The sequence below is a fragment of the Echiichthys vipera genome (genome assembly GCF_963691815.1).
Source record: "Echiichthys vipera genome assembly, chromosome: 18".
NCBI classification, from domain to species: Eukaryota; Metazoa; Chordata; class Actinopteri; order Perciformes; family Trachinidae; genus Echiichthys; species Echiichthys vipera.
Genome location: NC_139843.1, coordinates 15,817,586 through 15,842,688, shown reverse-complemented (window position 1 = coordinate 15,842,688; position 25,103 = coordinate 15,817,586). Strand labels below are relative to the sequence as shown.

General features: G+C 42.3%; 1 protein-coding gene across 3 annotated transcripts; it reads left to right on the top strand.

The window, feature by feature from the left end:
* The first annotated feature begins 502 nt into the window (after nucleotides 1-502).
* Nucleotides 503-25,059, top strand: slc38a10 (solute carrier family 38 member 10). 3 transcript variants are annotated; one of them, XM_083932552.1, is made up of 17 exons: nucleotides 503-687; nucleotides 856-1,086; nucleotides 5,152-5,269; nucleotides 5,487-5,532; nucleotides 5,700-5,793; nucleotides 6,245-6,388; nucleotides 9,981-10,105; nucleotides 13,460-13,562; nucleotides 13,776-13,958; nucleotides 14,937-15,048; nucleotides 16,992-17,098; nucleotides 17,197-17,347; nucleotides 18,918-19,088; nucleotides 20,150-20,587; nucleotides 20,686-20,772; nucleotides 22,544-22,684; nucleotides 22,789-25,059. In XM_083932552.1, the coding sequence occupies exons 2-17, from the start codon at nucleotides 997-999 to the stop codon at nucleotides 24,012-24,014; spliced, it is 3,336 nt and encodes a 1,111-aa protein (XP_083788678.1). In that variant the 5' UTR covers nucleotides 503-687; nucleotides 856-996; the 3' UTR covers nucleotides 24,015-25,059. The 3 variants fall into 3 exon arrangements, with proteins under 3 accessions (XP_083788678.1, XP_083788680.1, XP_083788679.1); XM_083932554.1 differs by lacking the exon at nucleotides 9,981-10,105 and adding an exon at nucleotides 9,065-9,189 and having other exon boundaries at nucleotides 14,940-15,048; nucleotides 22,789-25,058; XM_083932553.1 differs by lacking the exon at nucleotides 9,981-10,105 and adding an exon at nucleotides 9,065-9,189 and having other exon boundaries at nucleotides 22,789-25,057.
* The last annotated feature ends 44 nt before the right edge of the window (nucleotides 25,060-25,103 follow it).

The following is a 25,103-nucleotide window of genomic DNA, read 5'->3' as shown; positions in this document are numbered from 1 at the left end:
GGTCACTGGCAGCCCCCTCGCTCTAACATCTCTCCTTAATTGCATGTATAGGTCCTGTTTGTGCATGTGTGTATTTCGGGCCTGTGTGTGTAACATGTATAATAATAAAAAATTCACTTTCCCCGTGCGGGATAAATAAAGTAATTCTTCTCCTTCTTCTTCTTCTTCTTCTTCTTCTTCTTCTTCTTCTTCTTCTTCTTCTTCTTCTTCTTCTTCTTCTTCTTCTTCTTCTTCTTCTTCTTCTTCTTCTTCTTCTTCTTCTTCTTCTTCTTCTTCTTCTTCTTCTTCTTCTTCTTCTTCTTCTTCTTCTTCTTCTTCTTCTTCTTCTTCTTCTTCTTCTTCTTCTATCCACCACAGACATAAATAATGTAAATAAAGAAATCAACCCGTGAGTGTTAAATGTGGCCTCTAGTGGGCGCCCAAGTGTTTCCACAGTAATGAAACCAGGCTTTGTTGTCTTCTCTCACTTCCTCCTCTGTAATCTCCACTTCCTGGATACGCGTCCAGGAGAGAAACAGCCAGGTTAGATTGAATTATTACCATAACGAGTTTCCGTTAACCTGTTGCTTTGATTCAAACATGACGACTATATTTTTCCCAATGATGAATTGTCGTTTAATGTCAAACTAACCGATGATAACGTGAACGGGGCAGCACCGCGGTGGGCGCAGGAGTCGCACAGAAAAGGTGAGTTAAAGCTTTGAAACTACTAAACACTCACGTCATTATGACAAGATGGGCTTCTTTTGAACGCGTTTAAATGTGTGTTTGTGTTATTGTGACTTTTACAAAAACGATAACAGGTTTAAAGTGTGTCAAATGTTAGACTCAGTTGTCTCATGTGTTTTCTCCCAGAGCGCCACGTCATTGAACGGCGGAGGAGTCACAAACGCACTCCCGGAATATAGTCCCGTGTCCAGGAAATAGACGGTTACACTCCAGCGTCTGTCTCCAGTGTTGTTTATTTTTATTACCGAGGTCAATAAGAGCTTCAAAATGACGGCGTCTAACTGGGGTCTCATCATGAACGTGGTGAACAGCATCGTGGGAGTCAGTGTACTCACCATGCCCTTCTGCTTCAAACAGGTGGGTCTCCTGTTTAAACAAAACAAACCCTTTCTGTAAACTGTGACAGCGGTGGAAGAAGCATTTAGTGTATTAAGTAAGTCCTGCTTAGCATGCGACAAAAGAAGTATAAAAAGCAAACAAAATGTAGTTAAACTAGTAAAAGTACTCATTAGCAGTGGGGGACAGAGTACACTACTCCATTACCTGAGTAAGAGTATATATACTCCTGGTCAAATGTACGAAAGTTGCTGAGTCAAACTTGGGTTTAAGTATTTGAGTGTTTGCATGTAAAGAAAGGCTTGTACTCCGTAAGATTTCCGTCTATTTAATTGTCTTTTAAGTTAATATATATCAAAGAATGAGTTAAAACAATGGTGATTGATCATATGTCCCACTAATGAAAGCACTTGTACTTGCCTTTTTTGCTCATTATTACAATATCCGTGTCTGAGGCGACATTGTTTGTGACAGTTGGTCTGATGGCTCAGATCATCACCAACGGTTATGCTGCGTTCACTTCTAATTGGAAAGTGTGTGTGTGTGTGTGTGTGTGTGTGTGTGTGTGTGTGTGTGTGTGTGTGTGTGTGTGTGTGTGTGTGTGTGTGTGTGTGTGTGTGTGTGTGTGTGTGTGTGTGTGTGTGTGTGTGTGTGTGTGTGTGTGTGTGTGTGTGTGTGTGTGTGTGTGTGTGTGTGACATATGGGGAATGAACTGGAAGTATAGAGAAAAGACGAAAGAGCAAAAAAACCCAATACAATTGACAACACACATAAGCCGATTCTCAATACCAAGTACGCCAAGTTCGGACTTGTCAAGTTAGACTCTCGAGTCCAGACTCCTGATGACGGGAGGACGCAGTCCACACGTTCTGTTATTGGAACAGCAGTGGACTTGATGACGTCACCATCTCAGCTCGTCTTGGTTGTCTGGGTTACCCCAGGACCTCACATCTCCGCCAATGTCGAAGCAAATTTTAAAACTGGCTCTATCTTGATACATTGACATAAGAAACAACTATATTCTCGCCTAAAACATCTTAAATCTGCTTTTCGTGACACAAATACTGTAGTGTATTAATACTGTTTAGAAAATTATAACTTAAAGTTGTGTGTTGTCTCCAGCGCCATCGTCTCTGATGTTAGGGTGAAATGCATTCTGGGATATCTGGTTGTCTGAAGTCCACACAAGTCACACACACGATGCATTCTCGATAAAATGGGCAGAGCAAGTCACATCAGGGCATTTGGACCGTACCCGGCGAGATGCAGACTATTGAATTGGAATAGCACTTGGGCTGCGAATAATTTCTAACAACGTTTCACAAGTACAGACAAGAACGCAGGTTGAGAAACGGCAATAGACATTTTCAAAGATGTAAACATAAACATTCTAAATGTGTCCTAGTTTATTTCCTGTTGCAGTAAATGTGAATGACATCAACTGACAGGAAGTTATCAAGGACCAAGGCTGTTGCCTAGCAATGGAATTACGTTGAAAAGGTCTATAGTGAACATGAACGTGACAAGATGGAGGCTCTTAAACAACGTGTTCGCCTTCAATTACATCTTACAGCCACGGAGGCAGCTAGAAACGACATATCTCAAATCTTATGGAGTACAACTTTAAGTATTCAAAGTACTTTTTTTCTTTTCATCTCAACCCATTGAATACTGTCACAGTGCATTTTAATAACCAACTGACTACAAAGCAGCCCACTAAATTCATGATTTACTTATAAAACATGAAGAATGAAAGACTCGTTGAATATGCTGTAAATCCTACAGAACCACATTTAAATTGACAAAAGGCCCAACATTTTCTTTTTTAAATTTCTTTAAAAACCTCCACCTCCAACAGTGGAAGTGCTGTAGATATAACTTGACTTCTACGCAAACAAGGCTCTTCATAGAAATGTAGTGGATTCATAGTAAAAAGATAAAAAAAAAATACTCAAGTAAAGTACAAATACTGAAAAACTTTACTGAAGTACAGTGATTAAGTAAATGTACTTTGTTACTGTCCATCACTGCTTATTAGGCAGAATGGCTAATAGAGGGGATTTTGGTCATTGTATGTACGCAGCACCTTAATGTTGCAGTTTGTCAAGGTAGGGCTCATTTAAACGGCATTATAGACTGTGGGGTAGTTTAATAATCTTTAATAATGCAACGTATTTTAGAAACTGATCATATTTCTTGTATCTGTTTAATAAAATCAATATTTCCTTCTTAAATGTAGTGGGGTAGAAATACTCAAGTAAACTGTGCACCGTAATACTTACGGCATAGATCGTTTCCACCGCTGAATACATATACTATGTTTTGCACAAATACAAAGAGAGTTGGATTAAAGAAAATGTTTCTTGTAGCATTATTATTGGCCTTTATTCCGTTCAATTAATATCAAGCAGCACACAGGTAAGGTGTACACTGCATCAAAAAATATGAAATTATAATATATAGCTGAAATCCCTGGCATGATGTGGTCCCAACTACACCATGACTGTAACTTAAAGACCACAGTCAATGTGTCACATCAAGTGAGGGCTGGGCAATGTGGAGAAAATCAAACACCAAATGTTTTTGACATCAATATTGATATTGTCAAGTTAACTATTGGTGCTTATACAAAATACTTACACCATGAGATTTGTGATAAAAACTCATCAGTAATGTGGATATAATGACTATGTTGACAAAAGCAAATAACATAAGAGCTTAACAGAAAATTACCCCACTTGATATTGACAACAGTGTGCTTCATTTTGGCCTCTGTGTGTTCTGTGTTGTCATTGCACGAGGACATCAGTGTGAGAGGAAATTTACTTAATGACTGACTTACTTTTATCGCCTGGCAACTTCCTCATAGGCTCAATGGACGCTTGGTTAGACATAAACATCCACTCCATCTGTTGTGGGAGCGCATCAAGAGTCGTTTCACTCTCCACATTAAATCATTGAACACATTATTTTACAGGTTTTGGCAATAAATACCAAACTTTTTTGAATAGTTCTGTGGAAATACCCTTTGGTAAAGTGCTGTAGAGGCGAGGCCTTACCCTCCAACTTCCTTGTGGCAAACACGGTAAAGAGAGGGGAATTCATGAACTATCATTGTCCTCACTAAAGGAGTTCATGAAGTATCGTCACTACAGTATAAACTCGTGAAACTACTTCCTGCCTCTCTGTGTATTTGGTGTGTGAGTAGTGCAGGGCACTGTGGCCAAAACCTCCCAATATAGGTCATTTTCTATCTCGATAACAATATGCTTCACAATATATATCGCATGATTTATGGTCATTCACTAAATAAATATATAGTCTATATGAAATAACCACATGGTAAAGCTTATTTTTCTAAACTCCTGGGTGTGTAAAATACTTGACAAATGAAAGGTTCTGAGTATTTTCTCATTTTATTAAGAACTTTATTGTAAAGTAAACACAACGTGCACGGATCAGAATGTGAAGCGTCGTCCAAATTTCATTAATATTTCCGTAACACAGTTCGGCTGCTGGTTTTTGACATTGCGACAGAAGCGATATGAATATTCAAATGATGTCCTGAGAAGATTGCGTGCTTGTTATTGCTCAGTTTGGAAAACGTAATTGTGTATCACTAAATCTCTGATCGTTTTCAAAATATTGATTCTACTGAAAGACAATAAATGATCATATACTGAATTATCGCCCAGCCCTACCGGCAAGTCATTTTTTTTTAGGTATTTCTACACGGAAGAAAACTTAAGAAGATTACGTGTCAGTGGAAATTTTTCCCAGTGCAACATATTTTTTATTGAGCCTTTGAATTTAAATTCATTTCTTAATGTTTTGAGTCTATTTAATAATATAAAACTGGCCCTGTTTTTTACCACCTTGGACTGGTGTTGCAATACGTTTAAGGACTTAATCCAGTCAAGATATTCTGGTGGGATGCCAGTTTGAATCCCAGCCAGGGCATTAAGACTTAATTAAGCTCACTTTGAACACAGCTGCTCGTTTGATTTGATAGAGGACATTATGTTTCAGGACAACTCTATGTTTGTATGTGTGTGTGTATTTAAGTGTCCCTCTGTCCTCTTACAGTGTGGGATCGTGCTGGGAACTCTCCTGCTGTTCTTCTGTTCCTGGATGACCCACAAGTCTTGCATGTTCCTGGTCAACACAGCGAGCAGCACCAAGAGAAGGACGTATGCAGGATTGGGTGGGTTTAGTTAGTTGTTATTTGTGACATTTTCATTTGTATCCATTACTGAAAGTTGGCAGCAGCAACGATAGCCATCGCGACCGACGCACACAGAAACAGTTGTGTCAGCGACAGAAAGTTCAACTTCATTTAAAAAAAAAAAACCTCATCCCTCCCCCTCCAATGATTTTGTTCACATGTCGTTCACACTGACTTCACTTCCTTTTCTCTGCAGCCTTCCATGCTTACGGGAAACCAGGAAAAACTGTGGTGGAGCTGAGGCGAGTCTTAACTAATTAATAATTTACTTCACACCCTGTATTTGAAGTGTATATTATGACTTTGTTTTCTGCAGATAGTTATCACGGACATATAAAAATGAAGTGCATTTATTTCCGACACTGATTACAATAGAAATATTCTCTGTCCTCTCTCTCTCCCTCTGCAGTATGATTGGTTTGATGTTGGGGACCTGCATTGCCTTCTACGTTGTGATAGCCGATCTGGGCTCTAATTTCTTCGCTCAGATGTTAGGTTTACAGGTTTGGTCATCATCATTTACTACATTAATCTCTCAATCTTGGAACGTTCGTTTGGTATCCACTGCTCTATTCCGCAACCCCCACTTAAAGGGACAGTTCAGCCCAAAAATCCATGATACTGATTTTTCATCTTACATGAGACGTTAACATTTATGGCGTCCTTCGTTAGTGAGCTAGCAGAATGACTTGGCTACAGTTTCAGATCAGCCTCTCGTCCATGAGTATGCTTCCTTCTGCGCTGTGGTTTGGTTGGCGGGTGTAGTTACACTGGTAAATAACACTACACTTGATTTTGGGATGAACTGTCCCTTTTAAATGTACTCTTCAGCAAACCAAAACAGCTGATTTGTCGTAAATGTCAGAATGATACAATTGAAGTAAATCAACAAACTCTCAATAGCTAGAATCAAGTCGGTCAGTAAGTTCTCAAGGATCACCCTGTCCTCTGAAGGTGACCGGCAGTTTTCGCGTGGTGCTGCTGATCGCCGTGTCTCTGTTCATCGTCCTCCCCCTGAGTCTGCAGAGGAACATGATGTCCTCCATCCAGTCCTTCTCCGCTATGGCTCTCATGTTCTACACCCTCTTCATGTTCACGGTGAGCCCAACACACACACACAGACAGCAATGCTCCATCTGAACAGACTGCAGTGGAAAGAATTAAAATGAGGTAGAACTGCCCTTATGAAAGATTGAAGTGTTATTATTAATTTATCTATACTGTTGCACAGCCCAGTAGGGCATATAATGTTAATAAAGTGCAGTGACAATCTGACATCTGCTGTACACAAAAGCAGAGCTTATTTTTATCAAATAGATCAAAGCATGTTTATAATATATGATGTTATATGATATATAATACATTTATACAAGTGCAGTGGATTCAAATGTGGACTGATGTCTTGACACAAACAATCAAAGCAATAGAGCATTTTTAATATTTATATATTTGTTATAATGTTAAATGATTACGGGGATTCTCTCTATTCTGTTCTATTCTCTTTATTTTGTGTTTTCCTAAAGCACAAGAATTGATTCTGAGTTTAATATACTTTTAATTGTAGTCTTCTTCCCCTCAGATATAGTGCATATGAATACTATAGATGCATGTATTACCTGCGCAGTTCACAGTCCTTGCTGTCTGTTTTAACTCATTTGATTTTCAGATTATTATTTGGATAAATGTTATTTTTTTGCTGTATTCTGTGTTAAGTCCTCCTTATTTGCTCTATTGTACAGAACTGTGTCTTCCTTACAGAAACAATATAATCTTGCTCGTCTTTCTTTTAAAGAGCAAATTCCAACTAAATCACATCAGGTAGAAAACAATTGCTGCACTGCTCTTTATAGGCTGAAACAAAAGCTTTCCCCCTGGGAAAGAGACACCACTTGGTAATGGCCACTAGAGACATTTAAAGCACTGTAAGTGCAAAGTAAATGGAGGTCACATATTCAACTCCACTAAATCACGAACCGTTGTAACTGACGAGAATTGTCTTTGCTCATTTGGTGCCAGGTATAAATATGTAAACTGCATTTGACTTGTTTTTCTAGCCCAGTCATTGCCGTATTTGACGTGATGTTGTTTGACGAATGCATTCGATATATTACTTGTATTTATTTATTCTCTTACCCTAAGTCAGCACAACATTCCCATATGTACATAACTTTCTGCCCCTGTTAATAAGCTTTAAGTAGAAAAACCACCATGCTAGCTGGCTGTTGAAATATTTCTGAGGTTAATACTAACCTTAATCATTATTTGGACATAGCTCCTTCAGGAATCTGGGAAAATAGGAAGATGAAGGATTCATTCATTGACGACTTGCATAAACCACATTTTTTAGCCATGTGGCCTGGCCTTAAGGTTTTGATGATGTTGGAGTTGTCTTTTTCTAAAACATCTCAGTCATGCTACGCTTCTGCATGCACTCCAACCAGTGATGTCCTAGCAGGGGACTAGTATAAAACAGTTTTTTACTTCCTTGTAATTCTGGTTGAAATACAATATATTGTCTCTCCATTGTGCAGGTTGACATTTCTTATACTTTTAGTCTCTTTTCTCCTGATTAATATCTTGATTTTCTTTTAATTCATTGAATAATTAAAAGCAGCGACACTGTTATTGTTTTCACCTTGTGAATCTGTTTGTCATCATAGCAAAATGTGATTTTGGAGACACCTACTGTAGCAGGAACTACCACAAATGTGGGTATATAAAAATAATAGTTTGTAAAATGTCAAAAAATGGTAAAAAAAAATAAAAATGTTAATGACTATAAGGCTGTTTTTGTCCAACAAGAAGTCCAAAAACCAAAGATGTTCAAACTCTTACTAGCCAGGGACTAGTGCTTTCAGCAGAGAAGTGCACATTTCCATGTAAACACTCCAGTCCAAACCGCCTTCAATACAGCATGAAGCACAGTTTGGTCTAATAAACATATTGAACTAGAGACGATCTTGCGATGGGATCAGCCGGTCGCCAAATCATGTCAGTGGCTTTACTTCCTGTCCACAGGCCAACAGACATATACAGTAGTAGTCCCCGCTACAGTAGGTGTCTGCTGGACCACATTTTGCCATGGTTATGCACACAGAGAATTTCAAGGTTGAAAACAATAACAGCGTCGCTGTCTCTGCAGGTAAACGCTTGCTGTAAGTACACCTATAGTTACACAAAGAGGACACAGTGCTCACATACCACTCCTTCCAATGGGACGTCCAGTGCTCTGCTGTTTGCATGTCACGTTAAGCAGCACCAAACACTGAGATGGATTTTTGTTTCATAGGTTGGTCAGAGGTGCAACATACTAAACAGTTTGACCCCAGTGATGGTCCAGCAGGAGTTTTCTGCCTCATGTGATTCAGCTTATTTACTCTTTAAATGCACACACAGTTTGCATATGTGGTCCTATTTTACTGACTCTTATTGCTGCTTCCACAGACAGCTGAAACTTTTCACTGCTGTTTACAGTCTCTTTGTGTGATGCGATGAGTAGCATGGCGATACCTGGAGCAGTGGTGTGGTGTGTGTGTCTGGCTTTAGATCCAGGCCCCGGCCCAGTCCAGACCCCTAACCCTCTAACAGTGATGTATCTCCTTCCCTCCCTCCTTTTTTTCCCCCTTCCATTCGTTCCTTCCCTTCTGCTCATTGCACCCCTCTACTTCTTTCTCTGTCTTCCCCCCCTCATGACAACCTCCTCTCCTCCTCCTGTCCGCACCCCTTCGTTTGCTCCCCACTGTCCCACTGCTGTTTCTGCTGCTGCTGCTGTAGATAGTGTTGTCGTCTCTGCGCTACGGCATAATCTCAGGCTCTTGGGTGGAGCGGGTTCACCTGTGGCGCTTCAAGGGCGTCATTCAGTGCCTGCCCATTATCGCCACAACCTTCTGCTGTCACCCGTAAGTAAACCACGGAAACCACCCCTGAAATAACACCACCGTAAGGGCAGTTGGGGGGGCTTGAGAGTGAAGGAAGCCAGATGTTTCCCCCTGCATCTTTGTGCTCCTTAAACCCATCTACCTGAACCTTCCGCTACTCCTCTCAGTCATCCCCATTTTTCACCTTTTTTAATTCGGGTTTGGTCTGAGCCATTTGAGCTCTGTGAGTTTGTCTGTGTGTGATTGTGTGTTTTTGGTGGCAGTAGTAATAAGGCAGGGAGGTGTAACATACTGAAGTGAAAAGTTTCATCTTTGCTGCTCTCCCACTGCTGACCCCACACCCACGACGAGCAGCCTGGGTGTGGGTGTGCGAGGCTGCTGGGTTACGGAGTGTTCTGCTGTCCTTTTGGGACTTTATCAGGTAATTAAAGGAGCAAAGGCGTAAGAAACACATGCTGATCCAAAACCTGTGTGGCCGTTTTTTTTGTTTAGGTTGCCTTTTAAACTTTTCTTAATCAAATTTATGAATTCACTTTTATTCTTTACATGTCACCTTCATTACTCCATTTGTCAGCTGTGACAGGTTTTGTTCAGTTTGGGGTTTCTTGTCATGTCTCTTTGTTTCCCGTTCTTCATCTTCTCTGGTTTTTCTCTCCTCATTGATTACTTTCATTATCTGTCTGTGAGCCGTCAGCATGGTTGCAGCCCCGCACCCCCCCTTCTCTTCTTCGTGCCCGTCCCCACTCCCCAACTTGTCTTCATTTGGTTTGGGCCATAACCCCCTCCCCTCCCTCCCCCTCCTTCCCCCTCAGATGGTGCTGTCCTCGTTCAAACACGGGCTGCTCAGCGGCTGGTGGCTAGTGCAGGTCTATGTGGTGCGCTGGGAGGGTGTGTTTCGCTGTCTCCCCATCTGTGGGATGGCCTTCGCCTGTCAGTCGTAAGTACTCCTCCCGCCCCCTCCGCCCTCACAGGACCATGTAATGACACTAATGTCAAACAATCTCAAAAAACAAGCTTCCGAATAGGGAAAAAATCTGACAGTAGTCCTAAAATTATGTGGTGGGCTGATGCTCAAATTGAGGCTTTACCACTGCCTAGATCCTGCAGCGGAACAGTGAAAGGAATTTTTCATTCCTGCATGTAGAAATTGAGCAAACATCACAATTAGTGCATGTGCACTTGATTCATTGCTTAAAACCTGGAGGATTTGGGGGGAGTTTGTCATTTAAAGAGACACACACACACATTGGTGGTGGAAAGGAGGTGGTTGTTGACGGATTTCTAGTTGCAGAAAAAGGCTGTTTAATTTTGGGGCTTTTCACAGTTAGCTTGTCACAGCAACATTGAAACGGTGCCATTCAGTTGTCAAGTACCTTTTAAATGACACAAAAACTACACTGAGAATTTGCTGCGAGAAAAATGGGAAAAATGATTACGTTTAGACAAGTTCTTCAGTGACGACTAACAAAAGAAGAACGAAAAGCTTCTTGGTGAGCATTGGTGCATGTTCCAATCAGCTTCTCTGATCTGAAACTATAAAATTGTCAAACATTGAGATTTCTTCTTTTTTTTGATCAGATTTGATCAGATAGTAAGAAGGTTTTCACGCCAATCTCCGCATTGCTTTAACTTTCCCCGCGGTGACTGCAGAGATCACACCACTACTGTACATGTTCTTACAGCTTAATCAGAGCTCTTCGGAGTCACTTTATTTATTTATTTCTCCATTTTCACCCATCTGCATGCTCTGTCACTGCCTCTTTTTCTGCTGTCCTCTACGCTTTTGCACTTGCTCTGGGTTTTTGCGGTGAGTTGAGCAAGGGTGTTAAGGTCTAATGGGACGTGGGTGCACAAAGTCTTATCTTTGATTTAAATACAGTGCATGGGGAAGGACGTAGAGAGCATTATGGTGAGGTCATTAGGGGCCAGATGTTTGGGTGGTGCTGCTGTATGGGTTTGTTTGTGTGTGAGAGAGAGGGTGAGGTAAGTGGCAGGAGTGGGTGACTGTAGTCTAAAGACTTAAACAAGACTTTAATTAACGTAATAGCACAAAGCCAACATAACATTATGGTATGGTGTTCTTGAGCTAGTGAGGTGTGCGCATGTTAGAAGAAGAAAGTGCACACTTGTGTGTGTTTACGCATGTGTATTTTGTGTGTCGGTTCCCACTAGCAGCGCTGAGTGATATTTGGCAGGGCGATTTCTTGGCCTGTGGTCATGCCGAGCGAGGCAAGCGCTCCGTTAGGCGGCAGGCAGCTAAAGCCAAACCACTAATCAACACATTGGACTGCCGCCATCTTGCAGACACACACTGATGTATTCACAGGCTGATTAAACAGCTCTCAGCACATTGGATTTTTATTACGTTCATGAAATGTGTTTACTTTCAGTTAAAACATTACTTAACATCACCATTATGACGGGATGGGAGCTGGCCCCGTTGTTTTTTGGCTGCACAATTTTTGAATAGCGAGAAGCAGTTAGCTCATAATAGAGGGACATAAGAAAAACATGTGCAGCGAAAATGTCCCTCTGTGATGCTACTGTCAGCCTGCTTTCAACTCCAAGTTAATGATATTATCTACAGCGCACACTCACGCCCTCCCCCAATACACATACACACACCCACATTGGCTTTGAAGACCTCCTCCATCATATTTCCTCCATTTAAGGGCAGCATTAAAGCAAAAACACATTAGCCTCTGAGTCAGGACTATTGAGTGACCATTAGATGCTTCAGCTGCCCACCTACAATATGCCGTTTTCTTTAACCTTGGCTATGAGATTTAGTGGTTTGCGGATTAAACAAGCGTCAAGAAAAAGCACCACGGGACAGTGCTCCCTCATAAAACCAGAGTGTGTGAAAGAGAGACAGGCATAGAGAGAGGAAGAGAAAGTTATGGTTTCTTGCTCTCTCTGTCTCTCATTTCTCCTCTCGGTTTCTTCCTATCACGTATATATGAGGGAAAGAGCGAGAGAGAGGGAAGGCTAGCACAAAGAGGCTGCCAGGAAAGTTTATCTTGCTCTAAAACCTGCCAGGGAATCGCTGTTTATACTGTATGTAAAGCCTGTAAATTCACTGCTTACTGCCCCCTTCACACCTCCACACTCTCTTACAGCAGAGACCAGGGTTTACAGGTAGACTCAGAGTCCGCCTCAGCCAGCCTTAACTACTGTCACCCATGCTGTGTCACACACACACACACACACACACACACACACACACACACACACACACACACACACACACACACACACACACACACACACACACACACACACACACACACACACACACACACACACACACACACACACACTCTCTCTCGCATGTAAACACTTCCTACATACTCCTTCCCTACTCCCATTTTATCAACTGCATTCAAAGCATTTGTAAACATGAATTGTTAGTTAATATATATATATATATAGACGTATATATGCATGCAGAAAAACTTGATGTGCATGTCAGATGATTTTACTTGTATATGTGCTTGTGGGGATTTTTTCAAGTGTCTAAATTACGTCTGGCGGTGTGGGTTTGTAATAATCAACTACTCAATTGATAAATCATAATACAAATCCATCACTTAATGATCTGATCAATATACTTGGTTAAACAATTGCCGCATTATTGGGAAAAGGAGTTGATGAATTAAACGACAAGTAAATTAAAAGATTTGTACAGTTTTAATTGAAATATTTGAAATGAAACAATATCCAGATATAAGTGAAAAGTGCTTGAATTTTAGTCTTAAAAAGCTTAACTAACCCCGTCATATGATATATCATATAATGTAAGCAAATGTTAAAGCAAGCAAATACTATATTTTCCTATCAGATTGGAACAATGATTGAGCTACACAAAGATTTGCTTGTTTGACTTGTAAATAGTTTGTTTTAGATCAAGTTTTGCAGGAGTGAACTACATCCATCAACAAACAATAGAAATAATCTGCACATTTACAAAAGTGAAACCAGAAATCCGACTACACTTTAGCTCACAAAACAAATTAATCAATACATTTTTTGGAAGTCAGTTGATATCTAGACTCATTGTCAATGTTGCATGATGTCAGACGTTTGAGCATTAAAAAAAACGCTGATTCATGAAACATTCACTGGACTACTTTCCCCGACTCTCCCTGCTAGATTCAGGAGAGCCCGCCATAGCTAAAGTCTTATATCTAATAATCTAGACGGCGCATGAATTCACCAAGCTGTACCAGTGTGGTCTTATGTCACGCAGCACTCGGATTGTGTTGTTGTCGGGCTTGCTTGTCTCTCACAGGCAGGTGCTGCCAACCTACGACAGTCTGGACGAGCCGTCCGTCAAACGCATGAGCACCATCTTCACCTCGGCCCTCAACGTGGTCACCATCTTCTACATCACTGTGAGTGGAAACGCACTTCATCAAGCCACTTGTCACTGCTGTTACATGGAAACTTTCTGATTTTGTGATATTAGTGTATCCATATCACACATTTTTAAATCAGTGCCCAAACGTCACTAAATGCTGTGAATAGTGTTGTACGTATTCATGCCTCCCTCTATTTGCTTTCCTTCTATCCCTGTATTTGGCTTCCTCCACTTCTCTATGAACCAGGTGGGTTTCTTTGGCTACGTCAGTTTCACAGACCACATCGCTGGCAACGTGCTGATGAACTTCCCGTCCAACCTTGTGACAGAGATGATCCGTGTGGGCTTCATGATGTCTGTGGCTGTCGGATTCCCCATGATGATCCTGCCCTGCCGCCAGGCCATCAACACCATGCTTTTTGAGCAGCAGGTTATCTTGAATGTTGCTACTACTTCTAATAATATGTAGAAGGGCGCTCGGACAGGGCAGACCTCTGCCAACCCACGCCCTATTTCACCATGTTCATGATGTGTGATTTTTCCTAGCCAGGATCTAATTTTCCCATTTTTTTCCGACACTACATGAATGTAGCACAAATGCCCTATCTCGCAATGTAAACGAAAGTGAAAAATAATGATTGTATGTGCCCCGCCCATGATTTGGATCCAGTCCAAAATTTAATAGATTCTTCCTCGGCTCATGCTACACCCTTCCACCAAGTTCCATAAAAATCAGTCCTGTAGTTCCTGCTGACAAACGAACACACAAATATATGACTTTCTTGACGGAGGTAATAATAATAGGTGTGAATGCAAATGGTTGAAATGTTTGGATACAAGTTCAGAAACTGAAGTTTGCATGTGATGTGTGTAACAACAGCCCCCCTTCTAGTAGGGTTTGGCTGGATTAAACACACTGTAAATCCAAACGTCTGCTTTGTTCTTGTTTCTTTTAAGTAAATTAGTCTTATATAATACACAGTGTAACTTACTGCCTTATTATTGTGGATTGATTATTATTCTGGCACTCCAATCCTCTTTGTAAGGCACTTCAACAATAAATAAAAAACAAACGTGGGTTGAATTTCTTTTTTGTTTCCAGACATCGCAGGAACATAAACACATCAGACTTGTTTGTTGTTTAGAAAAAGGCGTGGTATATACAATATTGAAAGTCCTGCTTGTGTTTTGAGTGAAAACCAGATCAGTAGTACTGGCTCTTGGCAATATGATGATGAGAAATAAGGCAACATAGCACACAATCTCATGGTGTGGTCACAACACTTGAATGAATGTGGTGGAAACATGTAACAAGCTACTCAAGAAACAAATATCCAATTGTACCCTCAAAAAATTAGTTATTTTATATATTTGTTCTGTCTTTCCACTCTCTGTTTCCATATCTTAGCAGAAAGATGGGACGTTTGCGGCCGGCGGATACATGCCTCCTTTGCGCTTCAAGATGATCACACTCTGCATTGTGTTTGGCACCATGTTGGGAGGCATTCTCATCCCCAACGGTACTGTGTGTGCGTGTGTGTGTGCGCGTGTGTGTAGCATGGATTGAAATTGTATGTGTACAGCTCACTGACTGGGGGTCTTTAAGGTGCATGTGTTCCTTTATGTGGGCAGAGTAGCCGGGGAGCTTTACGAGGTGTGTGAATGTGACTTTACGAGTCAGTGACTGTCACACTCTAACACAGTCCTTAAATCAGGGCCCTAACTTTTATCTCTTTTTAGACGGGCGGACGGGAAGATAGGGCCATTATTCTCCCAGACTCACACTCTCTCTCTCTCTCTCTCTCTCTCTCTCTCTCTCTCACACATACACACAAATATATGTACACACACCAATATTGGCTCTCTGTCAGGTTCTTTGAGTCTTTCCATCCCACTCACAAACTGCTCCAAAATGGTGGAGATGTAAAGGTTAGAATGAGTTTATGTTTTATTCATCCTTTTATATGGTGGCTGTTTGTTAAACTTTTGATTGGGTGGACACACGCACACACGCACACACACACACCCACAGCGGGTTTGGCTGGCCCTTTGTGTATCTAATCAGACTAATAGACTTTGGAGAAGGGAGGTAAGGACCCTGGGGAGAATGGACACTAAATCTGAGGGAGACAATATGGTGTCCGTCCTCTGGATGAACAATGGGTTTCCAGGCCCGACGCCCAGCCGGCCCTGGTCCACAGAGACGGGTGGGGCCAGGGCCTCGCTGCCAGGAGCAGGGTGCAATGGATGGGAGACTGGGGCTGGGCGGGTGCCGGTTTTGAATGGCAGAAGCAGGTATGAATGGAGCTAGTGATAAAGGGCGTAGATATGGGAAATTACCGTCAACTCTGACAGTGTTGATGTCGTGTTTAGCCCAGTAAGCTCTACAGTTGTTGCCTGGTTCCAGACCTAAGAATCTGTCCGTCGGCCGATTAGCCTATTAGCCTATCAGACCATGGTCGGGAGAAACACTGTGGTCAAGCTGTGTGTTTACATCCCTGGCCAATCACAACCAAATGACTTAAACATGCTTACGTCGTAGGGTCCATCGTAGGCTCCTCCATTGCATGCTTCGTTGATACCCTATACTTATAAACTGTAGTGTATCGATTCTACTGTTGCAGTTTTAAAATAGTAGATACATTTTTTTCATCATGAGAATCTGGTCGATTTGGTCCGATAATATTTTGGAAGGTCTGGAAGAGCCGCATGATTTAATTTATTTGACCCCCATTCAGGTTAGCATAGCGCTTAACCAGAAGTTAGCCATCCCAGACCTGAAGTATCTTGTGATTGGTTAAGATAAAATCAAATCCCCTCGCCCATGGAAATCAGTTTGAATGCAGTTAATGTCAGACTGAAGATGGAAATGTGATGCAACTTGTTGACTATTCTGTCTGATATCAGGCTACTATAGTAGCCCCACATCCCTGTTAGATAAGCTCAAGACACCTCCATTGAGACCATCTGTGAATTTCCAAACCTGTTCATCTCAGTTTATTTTAATGTGGATGTTAAGTTACACCACAAAAAGAAGTGATTTTTGTTATATTTTTTTCATACGGGTAGCCAGTGTTTCAATTGGTTTGGTCAAGTTTGGATTCGTACTACTACCGATTGGAGAGGCAGACGACCTTTCACCGTTTAAGTTTGACAAGTTTGGTTTAAAGTAGTTATTTGATGCTATAAAAAACGGGGGTTTTACGTGACAGCCCTGAGTGTTGTTTGGTCGGTGGTTATCCCTACTGGGCAGACCTTTGACTTCACTTTTGTACAGTGGGAGGAATTGGAGACGCATTGTCCATCTTTATATACAGTCTATGTTATATCCATTCCTTTTTGGTCATTATTATAACATGCATTATTTATTTGGACCAAATACATCCTGACAACTGCAAATACCCTTCACTCTACCGGACCACAAGATGATCCCTGTGTTTTTATTTCCTTTCTCTCTCGTTAGTGGAAACCATTCTGGGTCTGACTGGAGCCACTATGGGCAGCCTCATCTGCTTCATATGCCCTGCTCTCATCTACAGAAAGATCCAGAAGAACGGCATCATTTCTCAGGTTATTGAGTCGGAATCATCACTTTCCTAATCAATTGCTCAGTCTGTTTATTCACTAACCTGCTGTGCTTCTCCCTTCCCTCTCTCTCTGCCCTGTAGCTGGTGCTTTGCGTGGGTCTGGGTATCCTTCTGGTCAGCACCTTTACCACCCTCTCGATTTCGGCCAGAAGCCCCGGCACCAAGGTCCGAGCTCCTCCTCCAGCACCTGTCAAAAACAACCTCCCGCTACCAGACCTCCCTGAACTGCACGGTAAAGATCATGACATGGGCTAACGGCTGGCAATCACTTATATACTTGATGCACTATAGAAGAAAGTGGTTTACTAATGAGCCATGGAAACCTTTACCTCAACAAGGCTGGAGCCAGGGGTTGTCTGCAGCGTCTGACATCAGACAGCAGTGCCACATGTTATTATTTCATGCAAAAGGCACAGACGGCACAAGAGACATGTTTATTTCTTGTTTTATTTTCAAAGTCGCGGGCTACAGCGCCCTGAAACGGCTACAGCGCCCTGAAACGGCTACATAAAGAGAATATGAGCCAGTGGCAAAGGGCCAGTAAGAATAAAAACAAAAGCACAAAAGCCACAGCAAAAAGAATGGATTTCTTTCATCTGAGTGAAAAGAAAAGATGGAGAGCGACAGAGTGACTGATAGACAGACAGGCGGGGTGAGGAGATAACCTCTTGATAATATCTGAGAGCAGTGCTGAGTGCTTGACATTGATGGAGCGAGAGTGATGCCCTTCAAACTCCAGTAATTTCTCTTTCCACCCCTCTACCTCTGTTCATTTCTCCTGCCACCCTTCCCCCTCCCAAAATACATTGTCTACACCCACTGTCTCCCCGCCATATCTCCCGTGGCAGCTATAAAATGCCTGCAAGCTTCGGCTGTATGAAGAGAAGAGATGATGGTGATGTGGGTTTGGGGAGGGTGGAAGAGTGCACACAAAACAAATGGAGATGAGACGGAGAGCAACCTTTTCGAGTTATTGTTCTCAGTTTTAGGGTGAAAAGAGCTTTTCGTTTCCCTTCCTCTCCTTATCCCATGTTTCTTCATCTTTTCCTAACTTGTTAACAGATATCAGCAAAGTCTCTCTGCCTCAGTCTTTAGATTCTCCTTTTCTTCTTTTTTTTTTTACTCCAGGTGAAACCCACATGGCCTGACTTTTTCGCCTGTTTCCCGTTTGCCACTTCCAATTTGAATTCATCTTCCTCTCTTTTATTCTCGCTCATGTTCAATTATAATACCCAGCCAATTGTGTCTGTTATGGCCATCGCCAGTATCTGCTGCCACCTAGTGGAACAGTCTGCTTGAAATCAGCAGTTACATCAGTACACACAGTTCATGTGAGATATACAGAGGTGTTCATTTATTTTAATACCAGCAGTTAATGTGTGTAATAAACATGACGGTACAAGAAAATAAGAAGTTTATGTCAGGGCCAGTGTTAAGTAGTAATGCACTACAGTATTTTAACTTTTCTCAGACAAGAGAAAATAGTGGAATAAATTAGCTGTCAAATTAATGTTATCTTAATTTAGTCACAGTAATGTCTCATATTTTTCAGACTGACCTATCATCAAAGGCAAATAAAACGCCCTCCAGCAGCAGTGCTCAACAACAATAAAAAATATTCTAGCCTGAAAAAACGTTTTATGGCTGTATAAATCGAATTACTGAAGGACTTATTTACCTAGTTTGCCTTTATAGAGAACACCGTTTGGCCAAAGGATCTTGGGAATATGTGTAATTTTCATGGCGGTGATATTCAGTAGTATACAGTAATGTAATGGATTGTTTTGTGTGTCTGCATTTAGTCAATCCTCCAAACAAGAAGTCAGAGAAGATAGAAGAACCTGACCTTCCAGCTCAAAAGGTGGTACAACCTGTGGAGAGGGCCCCGGCTGAGCCCCCCCAGATTAAAGGACCAGTGGAATTACCTGAGAGGAAGAAGGAGGAAGAGGTGCAGCTGGACCGCCCTGACGCTGGTAAGGAAACCGAACCAAAGCTGGAACCTTCACTGGATTTTGAAGTTTGCCTTTCCAAAAGAAGTCCCTCCAGTTAGACATTTTCTTTGCCTTCGTCTTATCCCTCGGATGTTTCTTGGGGCTTCATGTAAGCCACATGATAGGAACGTCATCAACACGCCCACTCGGTCACTGTGAATTCTCACTCAAGGGCTCCATCGAGCATTAGACTTTGTTACACGGGAGCTGGCAGGGTAAAGCCCTTTCAATGTACGATCCAACTGATCCAGACATTTGCGTTCTCATACAAAGCTCCTCCTCTTAAAGGAATTCTTACCTTTCTGGCATTTTTAAACTTTTCTTTTGAAATCTTAAAATCTAAGAGTAAGCGTATGGCACACTGAAATGTAAAATAAATCCACCAGGTGTTGAAACAGGCTTCCTGCCTGTCATCTGTCGCTCCATTTCACTTGTGCTGCTTACGCTGTGTTTCAGTGCAGTGGATAGTCTGAAGTTTCGGACCTCCAACTAGGCAAAGTGCACTGGAGGGCCTGTCAAAGTGGAACCTCCTACTAGCAGATTCGGGGGAGATACTCCCATTTAAAGTTCTTGAAAATGGGACGTTAAGAGGCGCGTCAACGCCAGCTAGTATAAATAGCAGTGCAGGTAGAGAGAGCACCTTCCTTCCGGCAGAGCTGCAACAACAGACACAATATTTACGATGGTAAGTGGAGAGAGAGTGCAGCCAGAGGCGCAGACATGCCGGGACTTTACTCCTGTAAACACAAGCTGATTCTCACTGCACTTTGCCTAGTTGGAGGTCCAAAACTTAGGATTTCCCATGTCACTGGAACGCAGCATTTCTCTCTCACTGCACGTGTCGGAGGAGGAGGGAGCATCAGAGGTAAGGCAGGGGGAAGAGAGCGGGTCTTCGGAGGGAGGCAGAGTTTTTCATGTTCAAATTTTTACTAAGTGCTGTGAGACACGCCAGAAAGGTAACAATTGCTTTAATGTCTAGATAATTTCAGGTTTGTAGTGCATATGTGAAAGGGGCTTATGTCTTGTCTCATATGTTTTCCCAGGTGTCGCTGTGCCAGAGGGCGAGGCCCATCGCCACGAACCACCCATCCCTCATGACGCGGTCCAGGTTGACACAAGAAAAAACAACGAAGAGCTGGAGGAGGAAATGAAACAACCTGTAGGAGGAGGGGCAGAAGGACCCAAAAGAGATGCGGAGGAAGCTTTAGGGCCCGCTGTGGAGGTCGCGGAAAAAAAAGACGACAAGGTTGAAGAGAAACCGAAGCCTGCAGTGGCTGTTGTGCGGAAGGAGGAAGTGGATTTGGGCGGAGGTGAAGTCCAGTCAAACGAGGTGGTGGAGCAGGCAGACAAAAAGCAGGGAGTGCCCCCGCTAAAGGAAGTTGAGAAGCTTGATCCCGTGAAAGATCCTCTTGCAGGGAACGTAGGTGCGGTGGTCAATCAAGTCGATAAAGTGGGAAAAGCTCCAGATGCTGTAGGGAAACGTGAGTGTTCTCGTATCACTGTAGATGAAGGCAGCTGCCTGGGTAAACAGTTCTAGGAAGATGTAACATTAACCTAGTGTTACTTGGTGATTCCTCAGCTCCAGTTCCTGAAGAAGAGAATCATCCTGCTGTAGACGAGGCTCCAGGTGCAGACAGCAAAGACGCAGCAGATGAGAAGATGGACGGTGAGTGGAGCAGAAACGTTCAGGGGTCCAGGGGCATAGACATGAGTTAAGTGAGTTTTAGGTCATTAACTCAGCAGCATTTCAAAACAAGTTGCATTGCAAATGTATCATGGTGCTGGGTTTGTCATTTGTTTCTTACATTTATATGATGGATTGGATGTGACGTAATCTAAAATATAGCTGATTTTTCCTCTAACTTAAGAGGGCTGCAGCATTCAAAAATCATACAGGTGGGGATACAAGTCTCTCCACTGACAGTAGCCTTCATTGCCCAGATTGCAATGCTGGTCTTGTTTGGATGGTCACACAGTTAGACCCAGAACATGACGGTTTTTCTGTTTAGCCCAAAGTAGGGAAAAATGGCAGCATCACTATTGCATTTTCCACCTTGTACTTTTGAGTAATTTAAAAGTACTTGAAAAGGTCCCATATTTTATAAATTGGGATTTCCATAACCTTGTTGATTATGCAGCAGGTCAAGGTGCTATATCAATACTGTGAATTACTACTGATACTCTCGACCCACACAGAAATGCATACAGCCTGTATTCAGAAACTGTGTCTTTAAACGAGCCGGCGGGACTTCTGTACAGTTGTGATGTCACAAATATACTATACACGGGTAGAAAGTGTTGCCACAGTCCTTCCCCGGCTGCAATGACGGCGCAGAGATGCCTTGGGTGCAGATGCTGAAGACCCAGAAACGCTGAGCAATCAGAGTGACTAGGCTTTTTTAGAAGGAGGGGCTTAATGAGAAGGAGCGTTTCATACAGAGGGTGAATGCAGGTATATTCAGACAAACAGTATGCAAAATGGGTTTTTTGAACATTTAAACATGTTCCAGTATAAACGCAAAATACAAGTATGATCCTGAAAATGAGCAGAATATGGGACCCTTAAAGTTAGATTTGAAAATGTAACAACTAAAATAAAAGATATTGAGGCGGGATGCAAGAAAGAGGGCAGGGAGTGCAACAAGTAAAACACTTAATTACAAGATAATCAGATCGAAAGTGATTAATTAGGTGGGATTGTCCTTTAATTGGCTATATTGTAACACACTTTAAAGGATGTTTATGCCCCTGCCTTGATTCCCTATTCCCGTTGCTTGTTATGTCTCATTTAATCTAATCTCTGTGATCTGTTCTTGCTTATTGTTCCCTATTTGAACGGTGCAAATGGTTCAAAAACAGCAGCGATATTCAAATCTATTTTCTTTCTCTATTTTTCTTCACCTGGCTTAATACACAACAGTCTTTTTTGGCTTTTGTTGACTTTCTTGTTCTGTTTACTTTTGCCCTCTCTCTCTTTCTCTCTCTCTCCCTCCATCTTTACCCCCTTTTTTTCTTTCTTCCTCTGGCGGACTCCTATCACAGTGATAAAAAAGCTGGTTGCAGGTATGAATTCCCTCTTGCCTCTTCTCTTTATCTCGGTCTGTCGCTCAAGTTTTCTGTCATTGACTCAGACGTTCAAGTTAATTGATATTTACAAATACATACAGTGCAATAAAATAAGTAGCATTTTTTTATCATATAACTAAATAATGTGCCAGTGTAGAATCTACCCACTCATTGTCCCCTAACATAGTTTGTGTGTGCCTACAGCTGCCTATTCCAGTTTATGTTGGAGGCTACAATCTAGAAGCCATAGTGGATTATTTCCTTCCCCTCTCACCTAGAGACTGGCCCCATATCAGTCCAAGTTTCCTAACTAATGCAGTGTTCTGAGAGCCGGTTGTGACTTATTTTAATTTAACGTTTCTGTCATGTAGAGGGGCAGCTCGACCATGCCGTGCTCCTGCAGGTGATCAAGCAGCAGCAAGAGCAACAAAAGAGACTTCTAGATCAGCAGGAAAAACTACTGGCTGTCATAGAAGAGCAACACAAGGAAATCCACCAGAAACAACCTGCGGGTGCGTATAATGCTTTGCAGACACATGACAGAGAGCGCAGATATCATATACGGTAGAGCTCAATTTAAAGGAATGAATGTCACAAAGTGTTTTTTAACTTGAAGGTGTTGCTGAAGGTGAGGCTGAGAAAAGCGTCCAGGAGGAGTTGGAAGGTGGAGCAACAAAGTCCAAAGAACCTGGCCTGGACTTAGACCTGAAGCAGCCAAATGAGGCAGCAGGAGCTGCCGAGCCTCATGCCGTCGCCCAGAATCAAGCGCAGGCCAGGGATAAGAGCGCTGAGGGCGGAGCTCCTAAAGTTCAACCAGCTTCCAGAGAGGATGGCCATGTTGCACTTGGAGGCGAGTCCCATAAGCAGAGTGAGCTAGGCGCGAGGGGAGTGCCACTGGGAAAGAGAACACCAGATGACCCTCAACATGTACCTCAAAATGATCAGGTAGCTCAACTTAAAGATGAAGAAAGAAGCCTAGATAAGGAAAAGGAGCAAATCGAAAAACTTAAAAAAAAACAGATAGAGATAGAGGTTGAACGGGAGATAAAGGAAAAGCTGGCCAAACAGCAGGAGTTGGAGAAGGAAAGATCAGAGAGAGAAAGGATAGAAAGAGAAGTGCAGGCGAGATTGGAAAAAGAACGGCTGGAAAGGGAGAGAAAAGAAAAGCTGGCCAAGGAGCAGGAGCTGGAAAAGGAGAGGATAGAAAAAGAAGTGCAGGCGAGGGTGGAAAAAGAACGGCTGGAAAGGGAGAGAAGAGAGAAGCTGGTCAGAGAACAGGAGCTGGAGAAAGAGAGAGCTTTAAAAGAGAAACTGGCACAGGAGAAGGCTGCAGAAGAGAGGCGTCAGCAGGAGATGCAGAGAGCAGACAATGAAAAACTTGAGAGAGCGAAGAAAGAGAAAGAGGAGGCTTGGGAGAGGCTGGCCCAGCTGGAGCGAGTCGTGGAAGACAGACAGGCTGCACAGGGGGCTGAGAGAGAAGACGGCGAAGCTTTGAAGAAAGGAGGACGAGACCTCAAAGAGAAAGTTGCTGCTCGAGCGGACCCCGAAGGAGGTGTGGAAGATGGGGCCGTCAAAGCCGAGGCGCACCCCCAGGGCTCCCACGAGAAGGTCAGGGACCAGGGAGAGATGGATCTAAGGCGAAGGCGCAGGGCACTGGGACCCAGAGAAGCCGGAGGGCCCCCGGAGATGAAAGGGGCGTCCAGGGGGGTGCCAGGCCTGGAGCCTCTGCTGGAGCTGGGGGGCTCCAACTTACACGCGGCCCTGGAGGAGCAGCTACTGGCCGGGGCAATGGTGCACTCGCGGCAGATTAAACAGGCCTCAGAGGACGAGGGAGCAAAATAACATATGGGACAGATTCTCACTCAATAATTGGACAGCACGTTCAACACATGCTGTACCTGCAGAAAACGTCTTCTACTGTGGACCATAATATCGTTGCCTTACATTCTCTCTGGCCTTTAGAAGTATTATGGACAAAGAGGAACAGTTTCTTTCTCTGGAAATAACCCAAAGTCTTTATTAAAGAGCAAAGTGCATGTAAATATTAACTTATTTTTGTCTTTAGGGAGCAGAATTTTGAAGAATTTACTGTTGAAATGTATATAAATCTATGCAAAATCCATTCTATAGAGTGTTTAGACAGGGCAGATATGATAATGTTTGTTTTATTCACCAGCTTTGTGGAGTGCCTCTCTATTGGATCTGTGTTTGTGTTTTCTTGTCTGTTAAAAGTTTATTTTGTTTGTGTTTTATCTGTTACTTTGAATTGTATATATTGTAAAATTTGTTAAATCGGGATTGATTTCTTTGAACCTAAATGTACCACATATTGGATGTGATGTGGGTTCACGCCGGAGCTGCGAGGTATGTAGTGTAGCCTTACCGTTTGATAAACTGTGGACAATTAAGCTGCTGGATCCAGACCATCATTTAACCATTCCATCTTCAACATCTGGTCCTTGTTGATGCATCGGTGCCTTCCACTCTGTATACTGCTCTTTTATCAAAAACAATATGTGGCAGTTTTTCCTCAGTGTGTTCTTTATTTCAACTCTTACTGTCAAGAGTACAGTAATTATGGGGGAATAACTAAGGACGGGAAGAAATAAGGGACAATGTGTTTCTTACTAATCCAACTTTCTTATAATTCCTCATCAGATGGCACTTCAGCACATGTCGGACCTTTGCTTCGTACAAGAGCCTATTTTTCTATGTGCATTGTATTTCTGTACATTTTGCTGATAATAAAGTATCTCTTACATCCATGCCTGATGGTTTGTATTCCAACAGATAATATCAGCAATGTTTTATCCCCCTCCGTATATTATATTCAATCTTTATAGAATGTTTTTTTTTTTGCTCAATTGCAACATGAAGTCTGCATTACCACAATGTAATTTAAAAAAAAGAAAAGTCTGTTTTTTTTCTCAA